The sequence below is a fragment of the Scomber scombrus genome, chromosome 2 (assembly GCF_963691925.1).
Source record: "Scomber scombrus chromosome 2, fScoSco1.1, whole genome shotgun sequence".
NCBI lineage: Eukaryota > Metazoa > Chordata > Actinopteri > Scombriformes > Scombridae > Scomber > Scomber scombrus.
Window position 1 is genome coordinate 33,364,196 of NC_084971.1, and position 25,317 is coordinate 33,389,512.

At 39.4% G+C, this 25,317-nt stretch overlaps 1 protein-coding gene across 1 annotated transcript; it reads left to right on the forward strand.

The window, feature by feature from the left end:
• Positions 1 to 2,863: 2,863 nt before the first annotated feature.
• Positions 2,864 to 20,596, forward strand: LOC133987077 (uncharacterized). The gene is made up of 14 exons (XM_062426359.1): positions 2,864 to 2,917; positions 3,351 to 3,477; positions 3,848 to 3,909; positions 6,827 to 6,929; positions 7,366 to 7,424; positions 7,986 to 8,023; positions 8,351 to 8,379; positions 8,790 to 8,887; positions 12,961 to 13,016; positions 13,237 to 13,451; positions 14,515 to 14,783; positions 16,635 to 16,748; positions 18,080 to 18,284; positions 20,223 to 20,596. The coding sequence occupies exons 1-14, from the start codon at positions 2,864 to 2,866 to the stop codon at positions 20,537 to 20,539; spliced, it is 1,746 nt and encodes a 581-aa protein (XP_062282343.1). The 3' UTR covers positions 20,540 to 20,596.
• The last annotated feature ends 4,721 nt before the right edge of the window (positions 20,597 to 25,317 follow it).

Here is a 25,317-nt window from a genome sequence, read left to right on the forward strand (position 1 = left end):
ATCTCAAAACTCATCTGTCGAAAATTGTGGGTGAGGATATGACATGACTGGACCCCAGAAAGACTAACTGTGCTTTAGGACAGAGCTCATGGGGGCTCTAACAAATAAAACAAATGTCTGGATTTTGTGTTTATGCAGTTAGGTGTTTTTTCTCTTTCTGTTTTTTCATGGTATAGGTATCATCGATCTTTCTAAGTAGACCTTTTGCACCTTTTTCCCCCCAAATGTATAGTCTTAAAACAAAACATTTATAAGAATATCATGGTTATATCTTCAAATACATGTTCAAAGCTGGTCCAATCCTTGCAGCAGCTACTCATATAATGCTAATACGCTAATATTGAACTTTTCATTATTTAAAAAAAAAAGTTCAATCAAGCCCAGAGTTGCAGAACAAGTGTGCGCACATCTGTAGACCAAGAAACAGTCATTTGTTTATTCCAGATCAATATTTCTCTCATCAACCTACTTTCTTCCATATCAAGTAACCGATTGTATAACTGAGCTATACATGTTTTCCACTGGGTTCCTATTCCCACTATAGCCAGCTTTGATGTATATTTCTACACCCAGAAAATATCTCATAGCACAGATTCACACATAGAGATATTTCTAAGACATCGAACCACCGTCAGTATAATCAAACACAGGACACACACAAGTCTGAAACAGTTTACAGTGATTTTAACTCTCAGAGTTTTACCTGCTGATGCAGCAAGAACCCTAATGCCTTTGATGAAATTCTGTACCATACTTGTTTCTGTACAAATAAACATTAAATTAATGTCTTCATCTTAATATTGAATCATTTATGTTATGGGGACTTTGTTGGACGTTTGTTGTGCCCAAAAGGGAAACGAGTCTCCACTACATGAGGAATACCTGGTATACAGAAAGGTGATCATTGATATTAATTATTAAATGTTGATGGTGAAATGGAGAACATTATATTGAAAAGTAGACATAAGTTATCTGCCCCACTAACATTGTAATTATAAAGTCCTGTCATTAAATTATGAGATATTTACTCGTAACTATGAGATACGTAAGTCATAAATGTGTTGTTTTTTTCATCGGTTATTGCAATGCACCATTGTACACTACATGTTAATATTTGTTTATATTTATATTAAGTCTATGCTCATACAATAACGTATTTGAGCTGTTTGGGTAGAAAAAACACTGATGATCCAGCGTGTCTGAGCACAGCAGAGTTCACTCTGTCCGAGTTGTTCACTGAGTGTAAAGTGAAGAGACTGAAACGTGAAGAAAGAAGGAAATGATAAATGATGTAAAAACCGCAGAAGGCGGCAGAGATCAGACGGCGGTGTAAAGTAACCGGAAGAAATATCTTTGTGTCTACTATCAGGTAAGACTGTTACTGTTCGTGACTGAAATGATCTTTAAGTATATTTTTTAGATACAAGATGAAAAGTTTAGGATAAACTTCGGTAAAACAGCGATAGTAAGAGACAGAGAGTGAAAACAAAAATCACCAAACCAGGAAAGAAACTCTCTCAACTTCCTTCATTTCTACATCGAAGCCAGCTGATAAACTTAAGTAAGACAGAGAACAGACGTGATGTAATATGTAATGATTTATGCTTTTGTTTGGGGATTTCATCACATTTACAGAGCTGAAAAAAAGAGCGAGAGTAAAAAAAAGTCGCATAAAAATAGTCAGCGAGGGAGAGACAGGAACTGTAACTAAACTTCAGTTTTATCCAGTGAAGGAAAATATTTACTCCAGCAGCTTCTCCCTTCAACATTTCGCGCCGTTTTCGAAGATCCTTCGTGTCTGATTGGTGGAAGGCAGCTGTAGGAAATGTAATAATGTAACTTTTGGTAGAATTAATGTTTTATGTTAATTATCTCAGCACTTAAAGAGACAGTATCATCACATCATTTTAGATTAATGTCACTGCGGTGGTGATAAGTAACTAAGTACATTTACTCAAGAAAGTACAATTTGGCCCATGGCAGCGCTGAGTGATGAAAACATGAAGACTGAGACAGGACAAGTGTTATTATAGCATGATTTCACCATCAGGCTCTCTGTATGTGATATATCACAGTGTTTTTAATTATAGTGTCACTAATTAAAGTCCCAGACAGACTGAAATCCAGAAGATGAGTGATTTCGGGGGTGAAGAGGAGGAGCGACCATTGTTTCCAGTTTCCAGCTGTCAGCCGATGACTAAAGACTTCAGTGAAGAACCTGGACCCTCAGACAGAGAGTAAGAGCACACTGACTGCATATGCTGTAAACCTGCCTGGAATTATATTATTAAATGTTGATGTTCATATCACAAAATAATCAAAACACAGACATAATTAAATAGTTCAGTGAATGGAAAAATGCAATTATAACTAAGGTGTTAAAGGAAAGGTTCACAATTTTTGGATCATGCAGCTGTGATGCTGCTGCTGTCTCACCAGCCAGCAGCAGCATCTCTACTCATAAACTGTATCCAACAACACCAGAGCATCTTTCCAATTAGGCGCTATTTAGATGAACTGACCACATATTGGGAATCTAAATGGTTACTTTCTCACCTGAAAAATAATAAAACTTGACGTATCGACAGTCCAACAGTTAAAATTACAGCAGCATTCAGCCTGGATCCACCATTGCTGCTTCTTCTTTTTCTTCCTCTCATGCTGGACATGTGTAATACTTAAATACTTTAATGCCACTGAGAGGAGTTAACATATATGTAATTTGAAATCTCTTTCTCCATTTCCTCCTTTTCATAGGCCCCCTTATTTTTTTTCTTTTAGTTCTTGCCCCGCTCCCTCCCTTCCTTACAGTGTTCAAGCCGACTCTCAGACTACAAATCCTGCTGTCCTAAAAGACCCTCAGATGGACCGTACCACAGAAGTTAAAGCAGATGTGTTTGAGTCAGCCAACAGTAGAGTAAGTTTCTCTCTCTTTTATTTCAGCACATTACTAAAAAAAGGAGGTTTCTCTCTCTTTTTCTGTGAACTTTATCATTTTGTCACTGTGTTGTACCCAACTGTCTCTCAATCTCAATCAGTCATAGGTCAGTCTCAAACATTAATCATTTTATAGCTTATATGCTATTGGGGGATGTGGCTGTACTGAATGAATGAATTGACTTTATTGTCCACCTTAGTGGAAACCTAGAGTACATGATCTTGACTGTTTAATAACTTGAAGTTCATCACACTGAAGGTCCTGAATCAGTTTAACAAAAATTAAAAAGACAATATGATAACACACAGGACACGTTGATTTCTACAAAACGTTTTGTAGTTTTATAGCAGCAAATATATAGTGTACTATTTGTCCTACTCCCCCTCTTACCTTTACCCTTATATCTTTACAGATTAGGTACAGTCGCCTCCTTACAGGGATCGTGAAGACCCTCAATGAGATGGAGGAAGTAAGGAGGACCCTGCTCCAGAGGCTCATACATATCAACATGTGTCAGTCTCCCTCTGAACTGCCTCCCAGTGAGTAGACATGCAGCACATGTAGACTTGAGATAATGTTGCACTGAGCTGCACATTAATATGAATGATCATTTTATTTGTTTGTTAATAGATTTAATGACAACATGGTGTGTGATTGTAGATTTGTCCCTGCTGTATTATTTGTAATAAATGTAATAAAACTGAACTTATAAAACAGTTACAATGAAAAAAGAAATGAAGAAAGAATATTGATGCTGATGAGGTTTTAATGATTTATTATATTTATTCACATTTAAAGGTTAATTTTTATATTTTAGTCATAATATTTTTTTCATTGTAACTCACTTGAATTTATTTGATATTTTCTATTCTGGAGATCCATTTTGTGTCTCTTCACAAAACGGGTCAGGTAAATCTCTTCCGTCACTGGATCCAAACACAAAGTTCAATCCGTCAGTGGACCAATCAGAGGTGAGTGCAGAACAGTTCACCCTGATACATTTATGGTGAGACACATTTCAAGTGATGGACACAGCTTTAATGCAGGTTGAACCTCTTTGACATACAGGAAGTCAGAGCAAAGATCTGAGAACTGGACTGATGTGAGTCAGTCTGCTGGTCTCAGTGAGGACTCTAGCAGCAGCGTTTCTAAACTGCAGCTTTCTGATCAACATTTTAGAGAAACAGTTATGAGCGTCAGAAACTTTTTTCCCACCTTTCTTTTCTTTTCCAGTTCTCTAGAAAACACACACACACACACACACACACACACACACACACACACACACACACACACACACACACACACACACACACACACACACACACACACACACACACACACACATTGTTGTCATAGTAATGAACAGTTGAGCCTGTGCTTGATGCTGCAGTGCTGTTGTTGGTCTGAATGCAGCCTGACACACATTATATTTCTCTCGCACCATCATTACACTTCCATCTATTATGTTCAGGAGTTTAATACTGTATGACCTTTGAATGTTTTTGATCACTTCATTGCACACAAGTTATTTTTTTACTTTCTAAAATGCAGGTCAATCCACCTACCTGGCCACTGTCAGCTTCAGACAGGTAATGTTGCCAAGAAATGGAAAAAATATTATTTTACCTGCTTTAATTATGAATGAGCTCTCATTATAAATGACAATGTATTTGTAATACTTGAATTAAATGGTAAATCGTGTAGCATGCAGTGGAGGACATCGACTAACATTTACTGTACTGCACTTAAGTTCAGATTTGAGGTACTTTACTTTACTTGACTATTTTCATTTGATGCTACTTTCATCATTTAATCATCTCACCACCCCTCACATTTATCTGCTGACCCTTTGGAGGGGCCCCACCCCTAGGTTGGGAACCACTGGACTAAACTAGCTAACTGTATATAAAGTAGTGTAAACTAGCTCCACCTCCAGCAGCTACAACAGTAACATGCTGCTATAACACTGATGCTTCACTATTAATAATCTAATGATGTCATAATAATAATATATCAGTCAGAGGACCAAACCACTACTTTACTGTAATACTGCATACTACATCACTCATAATACTGCAGTACTTTTACTGTAATACTGCATACTACATCACTCATAATACTGCAGTACTTTTACTGTAATACTGCATACTACATCACTCATAATACTGCAGTACTTTTACTGTAATACTGCATACTACATCACTCATAACACTGCAGTACTTTTACTGTAATACTGCATACTATATCACTCATAATACTGCAGTACTTTTACTTTTTTATTAGGATTTTTCATGCAGGACTTTTACTTGTAATGTAATATTTTTCCATTTTTGTATTAGTACTTTTATTTACGTAAATGATCTGAGAACTTCCTCCACTGGTAGCATGGATCATTGTATATACATAAAGTGTTGCAGTGTTGTGGAGAGCAAAACTTCTTCTACTAAACATTTGTTATGTTGCCAACTAGTTTTCCACTTCCTGTGGGTCTACCCAAAGTACGAAAGCAATCTGCGTCAGTAGATACCACATACGGTAAGTATCCCTAAATGTGCTGATAGCCACTTGATGGAAAGTGACTGAATACATTCACTTAAATACTGTGCTTAATTTCCTTATATCTCATCAATTTATTTGGTATTTTCTATTTCTATTTATTATTCTGGAGATCCATTTTGTGTCTTCTTCTCTCCATTAGGACCTAGTCGCAGCACAAACACACCACAGGTATGGTATCGTTGATAATGAGTTTTATTGAAGATCGATTGTAGGTGTGGTGGTGAACAGGAGAATAGCATCTAGGTACAGTTCATTAGGCAGAAGATCAGGACCAGATGCACCCATGAAGACAAACAGCAATGACAAAGCAGGACTGATGGAAACTCAAACTGCAAACCAAAGCACAGGAATGCCAGGCAGCCACAGGGACAGGCAGACAGAAATCAGTTACAGAGGCTGAACTCGTAGTCGGGGACAGAAGGCTGAGGGCAGAGACGAGGGAGGATGGTCAGAGCTGAGCAGAGTCAGAACCTGGAAGTCAAACTGATGGTGAGCGCTGGAGAGTCTTGCATGGGAACAAAGAACAATCTGGCAGTGTGAGTGGACAGGAGAAGCAGATAAACTGGCCTGATTACTGATGAGGTGCATCTGAGTGTCCAGGTGAACAGAGGTGGGTGTGGCTGACTGGCAGAGTTGAGCAGAGTAGTGATAAATGGAAATTTAGCAGAGTGGCAGGTAATAGGAAGAGCACAACTGTGACAGAAACACAAAATATATGTACACACAGAGCAATTGTCCTTTTCCAAATTTATTACTGATACTAACAGTAACAAATGACATTTAAAAGGAGGAAAGGAGAGGTCAGAAAACTATGTTCTTCCCTAACAGTGCACAGAGTTACTTGTTACTAGAAAGCAACAACAATAGTCATCTTTTAACAAATGTTTAAATATAATATCAATTAAAATTTCCACATACATTTAAACTAAATTAACTTTTTACATTAATGCAAATATGGACTAAAATACATCAACTTGCAAATATTCCCATTTAATATCTTATTAATATTTTCTGCTGTTTTATGTATGAACTTAAATTATTACATACTAATAAGACAAACACAAATAAATTGCATTTAGACTCCTACACTAGATCACATGATCTTGACTTTTTTAATAACTTGAAGTTCATAACACTGAAGGTCCTGAATCAGTTTAGTGTCAGTTTAACAATTTGTTTTTAAAAACCCAACATGATAAAACACAGGACCTGTTGAGTTCTACAAAAGCTTTTTGTAGTTTTATAGCAGCAAATATTTATTGTGTACTATTTGTCCTACTGCCCCTCTTACCTTTTCCTCTCATATCTTTACTCTTATTTTAGCAGGATGAGAACTATCACCTGCTAATAGAAAGACTCAGTAAAAACCAAAAGGAGCTGGAGGAGATAATGAGGACCCAGCTCCAAAGGCTCAGATATAACAGAACAGGTCAGTCTCCCTCTGAACTGCCTCCCAGTGAGTAGACATGCAGCACATGTAGACTTGAGATAATGTTGCACTGAGCTGCACATTAATATGAATGATCATTTAATGTGACTGAATGTGACATTTTATTATTGTTTAGTATCTCTGACCTCATGCTTTAAGATTTAATGACAACATGGTGTGTGATTGTAGATTTGTCCCTGCTGTATTATTTATAATAATGTAATAAAACTGAACTCATGAAACATTTACAATGAAAAAAGAAATGAAGAAAGAATATTGATGCTGATGAGGTTTTAATGAATTATTATATTTATTCACATTTAAAGGTTCATTTATATATTTTACACGGTCATATGATTTATTTCATTATATTTCATCAATTTATTTGATACTTTCTATTCTGGAGATCCATTTTGAATCTTCTTCTCTCCATCAGGTACATTTAGTCCCTCACTGGATCTCACACCTTTTTATCAGTCAGTGGACCAAACAGAGGTGAGTGCAGAACAGTTCACCCTGATACATTTATGGTGAGACACATTTCAAGTGTTGGACACAGCTTTAATGCAGGTTGAACATCTTTGACATACAGGAAGTCAGAGCAAAGATCTGAGAACTGGACTGATGTGAGTCAGTCTGCTGGTCTCAGTGAGGACTCTAGCAGCAGCGTTTCTAAACTGCAGCTTTCTGATCAACATTTTAGAGAAACAGTTATGAGTGTCAGAAACTTTTTTACCACCTTTCTTTTCTTTTCCTGTTCTCTAGAAAACACACACACACACACACACACACACACACACACACACACACACACACACACACACACACACACACACACACACACACACATTGTTGTCATAGTAATGAACAGTTGAGCCTGTGCTTGATGCTGCAGTGCTGTTGTTGGTCTGAATGCAGCCTGACACACATTATATTTCTTTCACACCATCATTACACTTCCATCTATTATGTTCAGGAGTTTAATACTGTATGTCCTTTGAATGTTTTTGATCACTTCATTGCACACAAGTTATTTTTTTACTTTCTAAAATGCAGGTCAATCCACCTACCTGGCCACTGTCAGCTTCAGACAGGTAATGTTGCCAAGAAATGGAAAAAATATAATTTTACCTGCTTTAATTATGAATGAGCTCTCATTATAAATGACAATGTATTTGTAATACTTGAATTAAATGGTAAATCGTGTAGCATGCAGTGGAGGACATCGACTTACATTTACTGTACTGCACTTAAGTTCAGATTTGAGGTACTTTACTTTATTTGAGTATTTTCATTTGATGCTACTTTCATCATTTAATCATCACACCACCCCTCACATTTATCTGCTGACCCTTTGGAGGGGCCCCACCCCCTTCGCTGTCTTTCATGACACCTCCGATGTCTCGCCCAAAAACAAGAAGGCTACATGCACCACTAGACACCACCTATGGTAAGTACAGTAAATGGGCTGATAGCCACTAAATACATTGACTTAAGGACTGTACTGAATTTCAAATTTGAGGTTCATTTAATCATTTATTTCACTCTTTACTTTTACTCCACTAACAATGATCTTTATTGAAAATGATTATAACAACAGTAACATGGTACTAATGCAGTGACTGTTTTACAGACTGTTTTTCATTTATTTATTTAATATATCAGTCACAGCCTGATTTTCTGCTAAATTAATAGTTTTACTTTAGTACTTTCAGTACATTGAGCTGGTAAGACTTTAACTCGTAATGGAGTTTTTTTACATCATGTTATTGATTTGATGACTTTAAAAAGGATCTCAGTACTTATTCCACCACTGCAAACATTGCATTTTAGCTTTTTGTTTCATCTTCTCCTCGTCAGATGAGTCTCAACCCACAATGGAACCAAACATGGTGTTTGATCTGTCTGCAGTCAAAGATGTTTTGATGTCTCAGCGGTTCACCTCAACACTTTCACTGGTGAGACACACTTATTACAGCTGGTGGATGAGTCTTAAAGAAAGCATATTTATAAGGTTAAATTGAGACAAATTACTTCTAACAATATTGTTATACCATAAACTACAACTACCCCCCCCTGGAGGGGTAGTACTGCCTGGGGGTAGTTGGCCCAGGCCTGGGGGTGGGGCTTGATGGCGAGCGCCTGGTGGCCGGGCCTGCACCCATGGGGCCCGGCCGGGCACAGCCCGAAGAGAAAACATGGGACCCCCTTCAAGTGAACCCACCACCCGCAGGAGGGGCCAAAGGGGTTGGGTGCGAAGTGAGCTGGGCAGCGGCCGAAGGCGGGGACCTTGGCGGTCCGATCCTCGGCTGCATAAGCTAGCTCTAGGGACGTGGAATGTCACCTCTCTGGCAGGGAAGGAGCCTGAGCTGCTGCGCAAGGTTGAGAAGTTCCGGCTAGATATAGTCGGCCTCACCTCGACGCATAGTAAGGGCTCTGGAACTTATCTTCTCTAGAGGGGTTGGACTCTCGTCCACTCTGGAGTTGCCGCTGGTGAAAGGCGCCGGGCAGGGGTGGCGATACTTATTGCCCCTCGGCTTGGCGCCTGTATGTTGGAGTTTACCCCAGTGGATGAAAGGGTAGCCTCCCTCCGCCTTCGGGTGGGGGGACGGATCCTGACCAGAGTATCCACCCTTTCTGGACTCCTTGGAGGGGGTGCTGGAGAGTGCTCCCTCTGGGGATTCCATCATTCTGCTGGGGGACTTCAACGCCCACGTAGGCAGTGACAGTGAGACCTGGGAGGGTGTGATTGGGAGGAACGGCCCCCCCGACCTGAACCCGAGCGGTGTTCTGTTATTGGACTTCTGTGCTCGTCACGGATTGTCCATAACGAACACCATGTTCAAGCATAAGGGTGTCCATATGTGCACTTGGCACCAGGACAAAACCCGTACATGGGAGGAGTTCGGTGAGGCCATGGAGAACGACTTCCGGACGGCTTCGAAGAGGTTCTGGACCACCATCCGGCGTCTCAGGAGGGGGAAGCAGTACACCGTCAACACTGTGTATGGTGGAGACGGTGTGCTGCTCACCTCGACTCGGGACATTGTGGATCGGTGGAAAGAATACTTCGAAGACCTCCTCAATCCCACCGAACGCCTTCCGGTAAGGAAGCAGGGTCTGGGGACCCGGGCGGGAGCTCTCCTATCTCTGGGGCCGAGGTCGCCGAGGTGGTCAAAAAGCTCCTCGATGACAAGGCCCCGGGGGTGGACGAGATTCGCCAAGAGTTCCTCAAGGCCCTGGATGTTGTGGGGCTGTCATGGTTGACACAACTCTGCAACATCGCGTGGACATCGGGGGCAGTGCCTCTGGATTGGCAGACTGGGGTGGTGGTCCCTCTCTTTAAGAAGGGGGAGGGTTTGTTCCAACTATAGGGGGATCACACTCCTCAGCTTCCCTGGTAAGGTCTATTCGGGGGTACTGGAGAGGAGGGTCCGTAGGATAGTCGAACCTCGGATTCAGGAGGAGCAATGTGGTTTTCGCTCGGGTCGTGGAACTGTGGACCAGCTCTGTGTACCCTCTGCGGGATCCTTGAGGGTGCATGGGAGTTTGCCCAACCAGTCCACATGTGCTTTGTGGACTTGGAAAAGGCATTCGACCGTGCCCCTCGGGGGGTCCTGTGGGGGTTCTCCAGGAGTACGGGGTATCGGACCCCCTGATACGGGCCGTCCATTCCCTGTACGACCGGTGTCAGAGCTTGGTCCGCATAGCTGGTAGTAAGTCGGACTCGTTTCCGGTGGGGGTTGGACTTCGCCAGGGCTGCCCTTTGTCACCGATCCTGTTCATAATTTTTATGGACAGGATTTCTAGGTGCTGCCAGGGCGTTGAAGGGTTCCGGTTTGGTGACCTCAGGATTGGGTCACTGCTTTTTGCAGATGATGTGGTCCTGTTGGCTTCATCAGACCGTGACCTCCAACTTTCACTGGATCGGTTCGCCGCCGAGTGTGAAGCGGCCGGGATGAGAATCAGCACCTCCAAATCCGAGTCCATGGTCCTCAGCCGGAAAAGGGTGGAGTGCACTCTCCGGGTCGGGGATGAGATCCTGCCCCAAGTGGAGGAGTTCAAGTACCTCGGGATCTTGTTCACGAGTGAGGGAAGGATGGAGCGGGAGATTGACAGGCGGATCAGTGCGGCATCTGCAGTAATGCGAACTCTGCACAGATCCGTCGTGGTGAAGAGAGAGCTGAGCCGAAAGGCGAAGCTCTCAATTTACCAGTCGATCTTCGTTCCTACCCTCACCTATGGTCATGAGCTTTGGGTAGTGACCGAAAGAACGAGATTACGGGTACAAGCGGCCGAAATGAGCTTCCTCCGTAGGGTGGCTGGGCTCTCCCTTAGAGATAGGGTGAGAAGCTCGGTCATCCGGGAGGAGCTCGGAGTAGACCCGCTGCTCCTCCGCGTTGAGAAGAGCCAGTTGAGGTGGCTCGGGCATCTAGTTAGGATGACTCCCGGACGCCTCCCGGGTGAGGTTTTCAGGGCACGTCCCACCGGTAGGAGACCCCGGGGAAGACCTAGGACACGCTGGAGAGACTATGTCTCTCGGCTGGCCTGGGAACGTCTCGGGATCCCCCGGGAAGAGCTGGACGAAGTGGCTGGGGAGAGGGAAGTATGGGTTTCCCTGCTAAGGCTGCTGCCCCCGCGACCCGACCCCGGATAAGTGGAAGAAGATGGATGGATGGATGGAATAAACTACATAATAGTATATATCAGGTCCTTTCAAAGTGTAAAGGAGCATGGGCAAACATCTGGCTAGCTTAGTTCAGCTATGTGTGGAGCAAAATAGATCACTTTTAGCCCCTATAGTGAGAAAGGACATAAAGTCTGGGTCGAGCAGAAAACTGAGGAACCATGACCATAATTATATTAAGTTTGGATTTTCATGGATTGGTCCAGATGATGCTCCACTGCCACAGTGTGTTACTTGCGAAGAGGTGCTAGCTAATAACAGTATGAGAGTATGTTAAATCTGGCACCTCATCGAGACGAAGCAACTAAGTTTGGAGACCAAGCCACAACAGTTTTCTGATAGGAAGCTAAAGAAATTGCATTCACGGAAGAATGTAATTGCAACATTTAGCAACTGAAGCATCATATCGCCTAGCGTTACACATAGTTAAGGCAGGTAAACCCGACAACATTGGTGAAATGTTATGCATCCATGATGTTAAAGATGTATTCGATACTCTGATGACTCGATGTTTGAAAAAATAAAGATGTTTACAACATTTATTGTTGAAACCATATTTTATGCCTGAGTGGAACAGCAATGACAACAATAATAGTAATAATAGCAATAATACTTAATGGGGGGGTAGTATATACTAGCAGTAGAAACCTAAAACTTGAATTAAGCTTCTCTGGGCTACACGTACATGAAAATGCACAGTGGTCACTGGACAGGTATTTTATCAACCAATCAACTTGCTCGATGTGCAGTTTCACAGCACACAGTTGTGATTTGGGAGGTGTGTGTGTTGGCTCATCTGCAAGCCTCTGTGACCTACAGTTACCCATAATAAGGTATGATATATGTGTGGGATCACAGGGATATATGTATCTTTGGAGAAGCAAAATTCAAAATTTGGTTGCAACATATCTTATTCCTGTCATCTAGAGCTGCAACAATTAAGCTGTCAACTATCAAATGAATCACCAACTATTTTAATAATCAATTCAATGTAATGTATCATTTTATAAGAACAAATTCAAATTTTCCAGCTTCTCAAATGTGAATATTTCCTATTACATGACAGTGGATTAAATATATTTGAGCTATGGCCAGAAGAAGTCATCTTGGGCTCTGGGAAACATTAATCTACATTTTTCATCATTTTCTGACATTTTCTGGACTAACCAACTAATCGACCAGTTGAGAAAATAGTCTTTAGTTGCAGCCATTCCATTTAATGTTTACTCTGATCTGATATAATGTACTTATTACATATATATAAAGGATATTTTTCACTTGATGGCACACAACTACACACAATTATGTTTTGAAAACAAATGTTTTGTCTTTCTAAAAATCCAGGCCCCATCCTGCTTTAAACCTGAAGTGTTACATGAACCTGGACACATTTCATACAGGTAATCAGATCATAAAATAGAAAAATATGGTTTCCTCTGCTTTACTGGTTATTCAAAATACAGTAAGAACCTATTTTTATTAAGTAGACAGATCATGTGGTATACTGTAGATCACTCCTTATACAGTACATTGCATTGTGGTGATGGTTGAGTTGATTTATATAATTTTTAGTAAAGGATCTGAATACTTCTTCCACCACTGTCGTTCTGTGTCATTCAGGTTCACGTGTCCTGGTCCAGGTGTGTTCCAGTGTATGCTGACGAAGCTGATATTTACTATGGATCGGGAGGGGGAGTTGTTATACAGGACTGTCCAGTGGGATGAAAACCTTCTTCAGTCAGCTGGAAAGAGACCTGCAGGTCCGCTGTTTGACATCAAGTGTTCAGAGGACGTTGTCTCTAAGCTTCACTTCCCACACTGTGGAAAAAATCCTGGTAAGCAAGCAGAGTGTTGTGGGTTTATTAATTAAATTTAAAAAATCTCTGCCCTTTCATTTTGTTAAACTATATAATAATAGGAAGTGTCTGAAATTACATTTCAATCAGGAGAGACCAGAATGCAGTAAAAAGAATGTTTATTATACAGATGATATTAATGATTAGGTATTGTCAAAAGGCTTTGGCGCTCGGACTCTGCAGGGAGAATTTTAATCGAAGGAAATCAGTCCTAAGCAGCAGCAAGATAGACCCTAGGCTCTAGGTGGGCGGCCGTCTGCCTTGACTGATTGGGGTTGAGGGGGTAGAGAGAGAGAAGGACAAGAGAGAGAAGGGAAAAAGAAAGAAAGAGGAGAGGGAGAAAGAGATAGAGGAGAGAGGAGAGAGAGAGTGCAGACAAACGATGTCAATCTGACTGCTGGGATTGATCAGACTGATGAGGTTGAAATGATGCATTCATGCATCTGAAGACTGGGTGGTGATGGGGAGCTGGTGGGTCACACAAAGTAGCATCAAGAAAGCACCTGAGCTGAGAAGAAGTACATTTAAAAAGAAAGCTGCAATATGATAGGCTGACAAAGAAGGTGTGTCACCATGCTACTGGTTAGACTTGACCAGGTGATGTGAACAGCTGACGTCAATTGATGCTCCAGAAATAACAAATTAAATCATGAGCTTTGACGTAGATCAGTATGAGCTGTGAGAAGGATCAGAATGTCCCAATAATGAGAAATAAAACTACAGACGTGAGCATACAAAAGATGGTCTTCCTGTCTGAATTTTCACTAAGCTTCATTTCGTGATAATAGATAATACATTATGCTGGATGCCACATAAATGATAGCAAAGCTTAAATGTCAGTTAGTTGTTATACTGTATAAAGTATAACAGTATCTATTAGTGCTTTATTTTACTTGTTACAGTCATAATGTGTGTCTCTGCAAGAACACTGCACATTGACTGACATATAAATTCCTGTTTCAAAAATCAAAAAGAGTTGTTAAAATGGCTTTGAGTTAGATCATTGGAAATAAATGAATGGTTGATGGTTCTGTGTTTACAGCATCGCTCTCAGACGTCCTGTCTGTTGTTCACATCAGTGATGATGGAATGAGCCTCCTTGAACCTCTGGAGATTACAGACACTCACGTGGTTGTGGATGTCTCTCACCTCTCACCCTGGGGTTTGGTATGGGATATCATTAAAAGATTTTTCAACCCAGATCCAATAACAGTGAGTGGCCAAGTTCTGCTGTTTCATCGACCAACGTACATGAGGCAACACCCAAAACTCAACGTGTTTCTACTGCCAGAGAATGTGCCGGTGCAGGAGGTAAAAGCTCTTTTCATAGTAACTCACCATCAGTTCATAATCATTAGAATCTCTCAGCTTTAATAATTAGCCAAAATAAACTGATTTATCAGTCAACAACACACTTCCTTTCCCTCCACATTTTTCAAAGTTTGTTATGCAATTCTGTAAGGATTATTCTATTCAGATATGTTTTGGGGCAAATTTGTACGATAAAACTTTTGATTTTATGTTGTTTTTCTTTTCACGCTGTGGTGTACAGCTTAACATTCAGCAGGTGGCAGGCTTTTTACTTTAACATGTGCTTCCACAGTACACAACATATTTCATTCGTTGTGTACAAGTAACTACAGCACAACGAGGTTTCAAAAAATACTAAATCCAAATGTTTAATACATCACACACACACGCTTTCAAATGAAGGCAGCAAGCCATAAATCAAAAAAATGATCCCTGATATGACCAACCTGTATAAGATAACTCATCTTCTAAGTACTTTAAACAACAGTGAACAGTTTTTTCATAACAGGTCTCCAACATTTTCCATAAATATCAATCACAATCCCTTAAAATATAACAGTGCAGTTTTGTTTTCCTACCAACAACACTGAGCATATCCTTTACAATCATGTTCGTGTAACTGGGTCGGTCTCCGTTGTGTTCTGTTAAAAGGAGTCCAAAAGAGAGCAAAAGCGTTGTTTTTAGGCTCTTTTATCTCTGCAACACACCTCTCTCAGTCAGGATAAATGCAGACTCAACATGTGAATGACATAAAATACAATAAAATGTGAACAAAGTGCCACAAACTTGTCTCAAATTATGTGACAAAATTACATTGTTAACATATATAGCTTAAATATTAACAGCATGAAATGTGAAATAATAATAATGTGAATGTAAAACAATTGAAACACTCATCAAAATACATCATACAATGAAACACTTGAAAGCTATCCTCTATCACACTTAACACAGTAAACTTAACACAATAAACTGAACATAAAAAATACATTTACTGAACTGATAATGGGAGTACATTACAACATACACATACCTGTTAAAATGAGTCCAAAAGACAGCAAAAACGTTATTTTAGGCTCTTTATCTCTGCAACACACCTAAAATAAAAAAAACAAGCTTGAGTGTCCAAGCCAAAATGATGAAAACCAGCCACTCAACGTTACAGGCAAAACGCGTTTAAGCTAGTTTTTTAAGCCTTACAAACTCATCTCTACAGGTAAAAAGAACGACAGAGAATTACACAGCTATTCTATAATAGCAATATTAAGCATGAATACACTGCTGTGTGCACTTAAACAACATTAAAACTTAAAATTCACACTTTATCATCGCGCTGCCTTGAATACATACCTCTCTGTCAGGATAAATGCAGACTGATGAGACGGGAAATGAAGCAGTATTTCTGCTAATGGCCAGCAGAGGGCGCTAGAATACAGCTTTTTCACGAGTCAGCCGTTTTTCCACGCTGGACTTTTGTGTGTCTTCGTCTGCATCAGACCAGCTAGCAGGTTAACTTACTACTGATTCAACCTAGCCGAAGGCAGCTGTAAAAATTCCCTCAGTGTCAGACTCTACTTCAAAATAAGGTGGAGGTCGTTACAGTTACATCCCCCTAGTGGCTGAAAGTGAGAATTGCTCTGCAGTAGTAATGATGATTGAGTAATTAATCACACATCCCTAGTATTCTGTAGTTCTTTAACTGCTACACGTTATCTTATTTTTATTTTTTGTTGTTGTAGCAAAATCTTAATGATGCCACAATTCAACAATGGAAAACAGAGCATTATTATGTCATGGAATAATATAATTTAAGTAATGAAGTCACAGTCTAATAAAAATATTCTAATGAAGGTGAAAGGACAACAGGAAAAAGCTGAGTATATTGACGTCCCTTCCTCCTGTGACCTCGCTGATGGCCAAACCTACAGTCTGCACAGTTCTGAGGACCATGAAGTACAGCCTGAGGTGAGTATGTCCAAACAAAACATAAAGATAGGGCCTCATGCAAGAACATTTTTGTATTCTTATCTTAAATTTTTCTAAATTTCTTTTTTCATGAGGTGGACCTGTATGAGTAAGCCATGTCAGATTCACCAAACACTGGTATCGCCAGGACACAGTCATAACTGACCTGCGTAAATATGATGAATCCCATCTGTTCTAAATGAACACGCGTTCCCAAGAATAGTAAATTAGCTTAATTTACTGAAATATACCAGGCGTCCGGCAGGTTGTAGAGAAGCTCCATTCATGAAAATGGCACCAAAGTCTAAAAAGAAGAACTTTACCAGCTTGGAGATCGAAGTCCCGCTCTCAGAAATAGATAAACAGAAACACATATTATTATTTAGTGTGTAAGTGGTGAAATGAAAGGTCCCAAGAAAGTCAAAGAACAGGACAAAATGACCCATGTTGTGAACACTGTCTCAGCTGTTGCACGCACCGTCACAAAAATAAAAAATAAATGGTTTGACATGAAATTGAATGCCAAAAAACATCTTGCTAGTGGAGTCATCAGCAAGGGAGCCAAACCATAACCCTGATCACCAACAACTCAATTAAATGAATAAAAGTAATTGACGAATAGTCAGTTTGCATTGAGGAAAAGTAACTGTGGACAAGTCGCTTTGTAGTTTCAGCCGCTAATATATATATATATATTGTAAGCCTACATTATATCATAGTTTCAATTGCCAGTTTAAATGACTGATATAGCTGCCTAAATTGTCAAATACTACTTTAATACTAAAATAATACTTATACTACAAACACAGTATGTCACCATAGTTCTGGATTATGAAGTGTAATTTATAAATTACAACACAAAATGTCTTCAAAGTAATGCACGGGACACAATTCATTAGTCAACAACAAAGTTTCATTGCTTTGGAGAACAGCAAGTTGGTTGTTTGTGACTGGTGCGACAGGTTTGCACCACTCATTAAGTTTGTTCGTACCTAAGAGAAAATCCTAAATACGAGAAAATTGGTGAATGCGGCAAGTTATTGTAAATCTCTCGTAAACGTAATTTAAGAACAAATCTGTGTGTATGAATGTTGCATGCATTAGGCACATTGTCTCTATTACTGCTGTAACAGGTTTACACAGTTAATGACTTTAATACCCAGAGTGTTATACCACTATGAATATAAAAACCTTTATTTGATTAATGCAGCTTTAACTTCCCATGGTAATTTATCAGAAAACATCTTGAATGCAGACTAAGTTGGATTAAATAGCAAACTTTGTAATTGCAGCAAGATTTTTTTAATTGAAACTTTGTTATTGGTTTACAGTGTGCACGATTTAAGTGTAACTATGGACCAAATTACCACCCAACTTTTGATATTCAACTGACTCCGAGCAAAGATGAAGTGACCATGACAGTCCAAGACCAAGAGAAGAGACGGGTCTGGAAGTATCACATTAAACTGTCTGTCCTGGCAACCCAGCCCTCAGCCAGTCAACCAGCCAGGCTCCCAGTCACAGCTGAAGAAGAAGGTGAGCAACACTGTGTCTAATTGAAGGGCAAAGTTTCTGCAAAACTCAGAATTCAAACAAACTACAGCAGGTATAATTACTTTATTTTTATCTCTGAATGTGAAGCATTGTCAGTTAATGAAGTTATGTGTGTGTGTGTGTGTGTGTGTGTGTGTGTGTGTGTGTGTGTGTGTGTGTGTGTGTGTGTGTGTGTGTGTGTGTGTGTGTGTGTATCCAAAGCCTGATATATGTTATTTATCTGTGCTGTAAGCCTCTGTTTTTGTCCTCAAAGTATTGCAAACATGTTAGTGAGTCACACCCACGTAGCAGCAACCACAGTTGAAAGTAAAGCCATTGAAGAAATACCTTAAAGTGAAGTACCACTGGTGTTCAGCTCCAAAAAAAAACCCTGCGTCCAATTGACTACCATTCAAAAAGCGCCATCTTCTTTTAGAAATACTTAGTTATTTTCAGCGAGTCATTATGGTCTTAATCTCTAAAATTCAAGCCCTCTATTAAGTGTGCTAGTGGTAATTTTGCTCTGTTAAAAGACTTGTTTTAAGAATTAATAGCTTTGTCTGCCATGTGGGCAATGATAGACAGTTGGCTCAGGGTCCAGGACTCACATTGAATCAAACTATTGTTGCAATATTTCATTAAGTTGAATGTTGCTTGATTACAATACAGCATAATTTAGCTGAAGTAACTAATGTTAGCTCAAGTCTGCACTGTCTTAGTTGAAAGCTTCTGGCTCCAAATGGAAAAGATGACACTGACCATAAACTGCAAATCTGGCCTTCAAACCGCTTTGGCATACAGGCTATGGTCACACTGCTGCACTCGGTGACATTTTCCTTCATCATGAAGAGTTTGGTCACATTAGTTTGTTTAGGCAGACATGTGCTTGTGCAGAAACACTGTTCATTAGCACCTTCATTAGCATGTTGTCTACATATCACAACCATTTGATTTTGTACTACATTTTACTTCAGTAGAACGTCAAGAGGTAGTGATATGTAGCACGACGCTGTATGTCTTACAGATTACTCTCTGGAGAATGAAAATGTGATCTCTGTTTTTGAATGTCTGTGGAGCCATTTCTAAACAAACTAACATGAATAATTTCTTCATGATGAAAGAACATGTAACCAGTGCAGCAATGTGTTTTTTGCAGTTTTTGGACAACAACGGAGGTCTACAGCACAGACAAATAAGATATATGAGGCTTTGGATAGATTAGATCAGTTCAGTTCAGTGTTAGTTTGTCTTATGCTTTAACTGCAGGCTCCAGCTGGAGGAGGTGAGCAACACTGTGTCCATTGAGAATATTTTTTTCTACTGACAAAAAAACAAAGAAAAACTAAATGTGCCTTTCGAGAGAATTTACACTGAATGTTAGTTTCATCGCCTTTAATTTCACTGCATAGATTTTCCATTAGACATAAGGTCTAATTAGGGATCCAACATCTTTATTGCTACTCCAACAGGGAAACACTATCCAAGGAAACACAAAGAGGGAATTTGATGCCAAAAAGAGATATCCACTTGATATGAGTAACTCAGACTGATGAAGCTGAATATAAGCATTATACATTATAATATGCATTTTTGCAGAAAATGACTGTGTGGACAAACTGGATTTTGGTTCCCATCACTAACTTTGAAAGCACATTTGAAGAGGATATTTTAATAGTCAGTATGAACAAGAGTAATAATTATGGTGAGGGAAACCTCTTTCATTGTCCATAGGGGTACCTGGCTGTTGTTTTAAGACAGGCTTGAAAAACTGTGTAAGACTTGTGGTCATTTAACAATCTTTCTACATTTTCAAGACCACAATCTGACATTCATGCCCACTTCACACAGTGACTTACCAGGTTTTCATAGGTGATAGGCAAGACTTGAACTCCTCTCTCAAGCTCTGTTTTTTTCATTTTGTTCTGTCATTTACTACCCCAGGTTCTGACCCAAGGACGGGGGATCTGCAAAGTACTCAAAGTCTTCCAGGGGATGAAAAGACAAAACTGCTGTCTGTTCGGAAAAAGTTTATTGAGAGAGTGTCCGATCCTAATCTGAAAACCCTGATGGATGCACTTCTACAACACAAGGTTATCAACAGCGGGGAAATTGATTCAATCAAAGGATTGTCCAGGGCAGACAAAGCACGAGAGCTGATTGACATGGTGCGAGGGAAGGGTGATCAGGGTTGTAAAATTCTGTTGGATACCTTCTGTGAGGTAGATCCATTTGTTTATTCAACACTACAGTTTCCATGAAGCAAAAGGGAACTGTGGTGAAATCAGTGGCTTGTGAATATATCTTCAGAGGCTTTGTTCTTAGTATTTCCTTAACTCAAAAACCTCAGGATCTTAAACTCAGGTATACTTCAGCACTGTCAGTCAACTGATCATTTGGATTTTTCAGGTTTGTGTCATTTGTTAATTTGTTTCGGGACTTGTACATTTGTCTCAGTGCTTTAAAAGTGTTTCGTGTTTTGTTTTCTAAAGTTTAAATCTGTTTCAAGACTGGTAAAAGTGTTTTGCTAATGTCATTTTGTTTTATGATATGTAAAAAATGTTTTCCAAAATGTAAATTTGTCTCAAACTTTGTAAAAGTGTTAAACATTTTGTATTGTTTTGCACTTCCCGGCCACCGTAATATATACTCCAAAACTTTTTCAATTTACTTTTATTAGAAACACAATAAAACATACACCTAAAACAGTGTATAGGGTTAATGGTTATGGTCTTTTAAAAGAACACAGTACCTTTACATATTTAATACAGTGTGTAGCTGTGTAATTACTCAAGTCAAAAAAACAATTAATCAGAGTTGTCGCTGTGCGCAAATATTGTGCCCAAGTCACAGTAAGGCTCACCAAGCTCACCGTCCTCAGACTCTGTGTCAGTCCCAGAATCAAACAAAGCATCATCTTCTGTTCCATCCAGTGGAGAAACACCAAAGTCAGTGAATCTTTTATTCTTCAGATCTGTGCTCATACTGTGTGTCGTTGCCACAGCGCAATAGCTGATCGTCTGTGCGCTTCTGTACATTGCGCTTCAACATCTGCTGCTGTTAGTCAGGTCAGTTTGGTCTGTAACGGGTCATCAATAGTCTATCTATTTTAATTAGCTGCAGACACAGCTAGAGCACACGTGCTTATAGGACGTTATAGTTCATAAGTGTGGATGCTCACATTGTTATCTTTATTGTTATAGTTATCATTCTTAGTGTGGACAGCCTTTTACACACCTATAATTGTGCAGATCCAACCTCTCTCTGTATTTTACTGGTGTATAGGACACACCCCACTTTTCAATTTAAAAAATTTAAAATCTCGTTTAAGGTGCGACTTATACACCGTTTTTTACGGTATATATTTAAGGCATGCTATGCAGAATTTGTTGGTTGGTGCACAACATTAAGAGTTGCGCCCCCCCCCCCAAGTTCTATGACACCAGAGCAAGAAGTGTGTGCGCAATTTGAGACAACACTGAGCTGTCAAAATTTGCACACTACACAAGTAAGTATACAGTGTACTAACAGAAGTACGTGATTTGAGACGCAGCACTGGTTAAGCTCTATAAGCAGTAATTCCTTTGTTGTTAACTTCAAGAACATGGTAATTATCCGCTGCTGGTTTATTGGAGATTCTCAGCAACCACTGTGAGAAAACTGGGCATGCAGTCTTTGTCAATTATGCCCCAAAACCTTGGAACATACTACCATTAGATATTTTTTTGAAAGGAAGCTAAAAACGTATCTACAAAGTATATTTTATTATTTAATTTTTCACTTTGCATGATCTTATTTATGTTAATGTTATCAAATGCGGTTTATTTTCCATCTTATGTTACATTAATGCTTGTTACATGCTTTTATGTTCTTTTTATGTTCCTTTTATGTGAAGCACTTGTTGCATGTAATTTATTTTGTTGTAAAGCACTTTGACCTGCATCTCTTGTATGAAAGGTGCTATGCAAATAAAGTTATTATTATCATCCCATGTCTCCCACTGCATGGCCATCTTTGTTGCATATTTCTACACCCAGGAAATATCTTATTGCACAGTTTTGTATTGATTCACACATAGACTAAGACTCTAAGACGTCAAACCTCTGGCAATATAACCAAACTCAATACAGACAAGCCTAAACTCTAACTCCTAATTCTTGTAATTAAATTACGAGATCTTTACTTGTAACTATGAGATCATAACTGTGTTGTTGTTTTTTCATCAGTGATAGCAATGCGACGTTGTAAATTACACGTGAATATTTGTGCATATTTATATTAAGTCTATGCTCATACAATAACGTATTTTAGCTGTTTGGGTAGAAAAAAACCCAAATGATCCAGCGTGTGTAAGCACAGCAGAGTTCACTCTGTCCGAGTTGTTGACTGAGTGTAAAGTGAAGAGACTGAAACGTGAAGAAAGAAGGAAATGATAAATGATGACGTAAGAACCAGGAAGGGCGGTAGAGATCAGACGGAGGTGTAAAGGAGCACTACAACACAGCTGTGTGTCTACTATCAGGTAAGACTTTTACTGTTCGTGACTGAAATGATCTTTAAGTATATTTTTTAGATACAACATGAAAAGTTTAGGATAAACTTCGGTAAAACAGCGATAGTAAGAGACAGAGAGTGAAAACAAAAATCACCAAACCAGGAAAGAAACTCTCTCAACTTCCTTCATTTCTACATCGAAGCCAGCTGATAAACTTGAGCAAAACGCAGAGAAAAGACGTGATGTAATCTGTAATGTTTAGACTGGAAAGATAATGTCAAGATTTATTGTGTTGTTTGGGGATTTTCATCATATTCACAGAGCTAAAAAATAAAAATAAAAAAGAATAGTCAACGAGGGAGAGAGAGGAACTGAAACTGAAACTAAACTTCAGTTTTAACCAGTGAAGGATATATTTACTCCAGCAGCTCCTCCCTTCAACATTTCGCGCCGTTTTCGAGGATCCTTCGTGTCTGATTGGTGGATGGCAGCTGTAGGAAATGTAATAATGTAACTTTTGGCAGAATTAATGTTTTATTTTAATTATCTCAGCACTTAAAGAGACAGTATCACCACATTATTTTAGATTAATGTCACTGCGGTGGTGATAAGTAACTAAGTACATTTACTCAAGAAAGTACACTTTTGAGGTATTTGTACTTTATTGTAGTATTTCCATGTGATGCTAATTTCAGAGGGGAATATTGTTCTTTCTACTCCACTACATTTATTTGACAACTTCAGTTACTTTTTTAGATGAAGATTTGACACAATTGATAATATAACAAGCTTTTCATTAAACACATCGTTAAAGATGAAGATGAAGTTTCATATTTATCACTGTTATTTCATTATAGCTCTGTCACCATTAGGCTTCTTAAGTAAATAATTAGCACTGTAATCATGCCATCATTTCTAACAGTGGAGGATATTGGTTGAATACTGAGTCCACATCTTCAAACCTTTTCATATAGATGACTAAACCAACACACTGCTGGACACAACAGCTGATTTTACACACAAAATCAAATCCACCAACACAACAACTCATGTGTCAGTTAGAGACATTGAGACAAAAACTGAGCACATGGAGATCTTTCTATCGCAGTCTGTGAAGTTACATCACTTTTTTATTGTTGATAGTGTCAGAAATGTGATTATTGTGTACATATAGTAAGACTTGTACCAAAGAATGAAAGAATACTATGGTGTATTCTACAGAAAAATGTGATAGAGTGTGATTGAAAAAACCTTCAATGAGCTCTTTGTTTTTAGTTTGAAAAACCACAATTTTTGATGAGAATGGAGAGCTATAATAGAGATGAAATGATATGTATTTTTAAATGTGAAAGCTTGAAATCAGACTCAGTTCAGACTCCATTTAAAGTCCACATGGCAGCGCTGAGGGATGAAAACATGAAGACTGAGACAGGACAAGTGTTACTATAGCATGATTTCACCACCAGGCTCTCTGTATATGATATATCACAGTGTTTTTATTATAGTGTTACTAATTAAAGTCCCAGACAGACTGAAATCCAGAAGATGAGTGATCGTGGGGGTGAAGAGGAGGAGCGACCATTGTTTCTAGAGTCCAGCTGTCAGCCAATGACTGGAGACTTCAGTGATGAACCTGGACCCTCAAACAGAGAGTAAGAGCACACTGACTGCGTATGCTGTAAACCTGCCTGGAATTACACAAGAGTATTAAATGCTGGTATTTATATCACAAAATACTTAAAACAAAGTAAGAATTAAAGCTGCAGCAGTGATGAACGGGCCCTTGCACCCCGTCAGGCTGTGGGGCAGTTGAAAGGCTTGCACAGCGGGCAAGTAGATGTCTTCAGACCTGGGCTCTTATTGAACATTACATGAAGGGGTTAAAGAACCCCCTTCTGTGTCCACTATGTGGCACTAGAGAACACCCACTAAGAGCAAAAAATTGAAGTGCAGATGTGTTCAGGGCGGGAGTCTTATCGTGCATGAGAAATGTGTGGCTGATTGAACAATGTATGATAGAGTTGTAGGGACTTCCTGTTTTTTGGCGAATTATCGAAATTTGCTGCATCGCCGTGCCCACCAGGTAAAACAGGGACAAAATATTTTGATAACTTTTCATCTCCAAGGTCTTAAGATGACACTCAGAAAATTTGAAGTTGGTTGGGTTAAAGTTTGCTTCTTCTTCCTCTCATGTTGGACATATGTAATACTTAAATACTTTAATGTCACTGAGAGAAGAGTTGAAAAATATGTTATTTTTAATCTCTTTCTCCATTTTGTCCCCATTCTCTCTTTCCTCACAGTGCTCCTGTCGTCTCCTGGCGAAAAATTCCTGCTGTCCTAAAAGACCCTCAGATGGACCGTACCACAGAAGTTAAAGCAGATGTTTCTAAGTCAGCCAACAGTAGAGTAAGTTTCTCTCTTTTATTTCACCACATTACTCAGAAAAGGAGGAAGAAATGCTGTGAAGTCATAGGTCAGTCTCAAACATTAATAGTTTTATAGCTCATATGCAGGCTTGGGGAATAACGGAATACATATAAC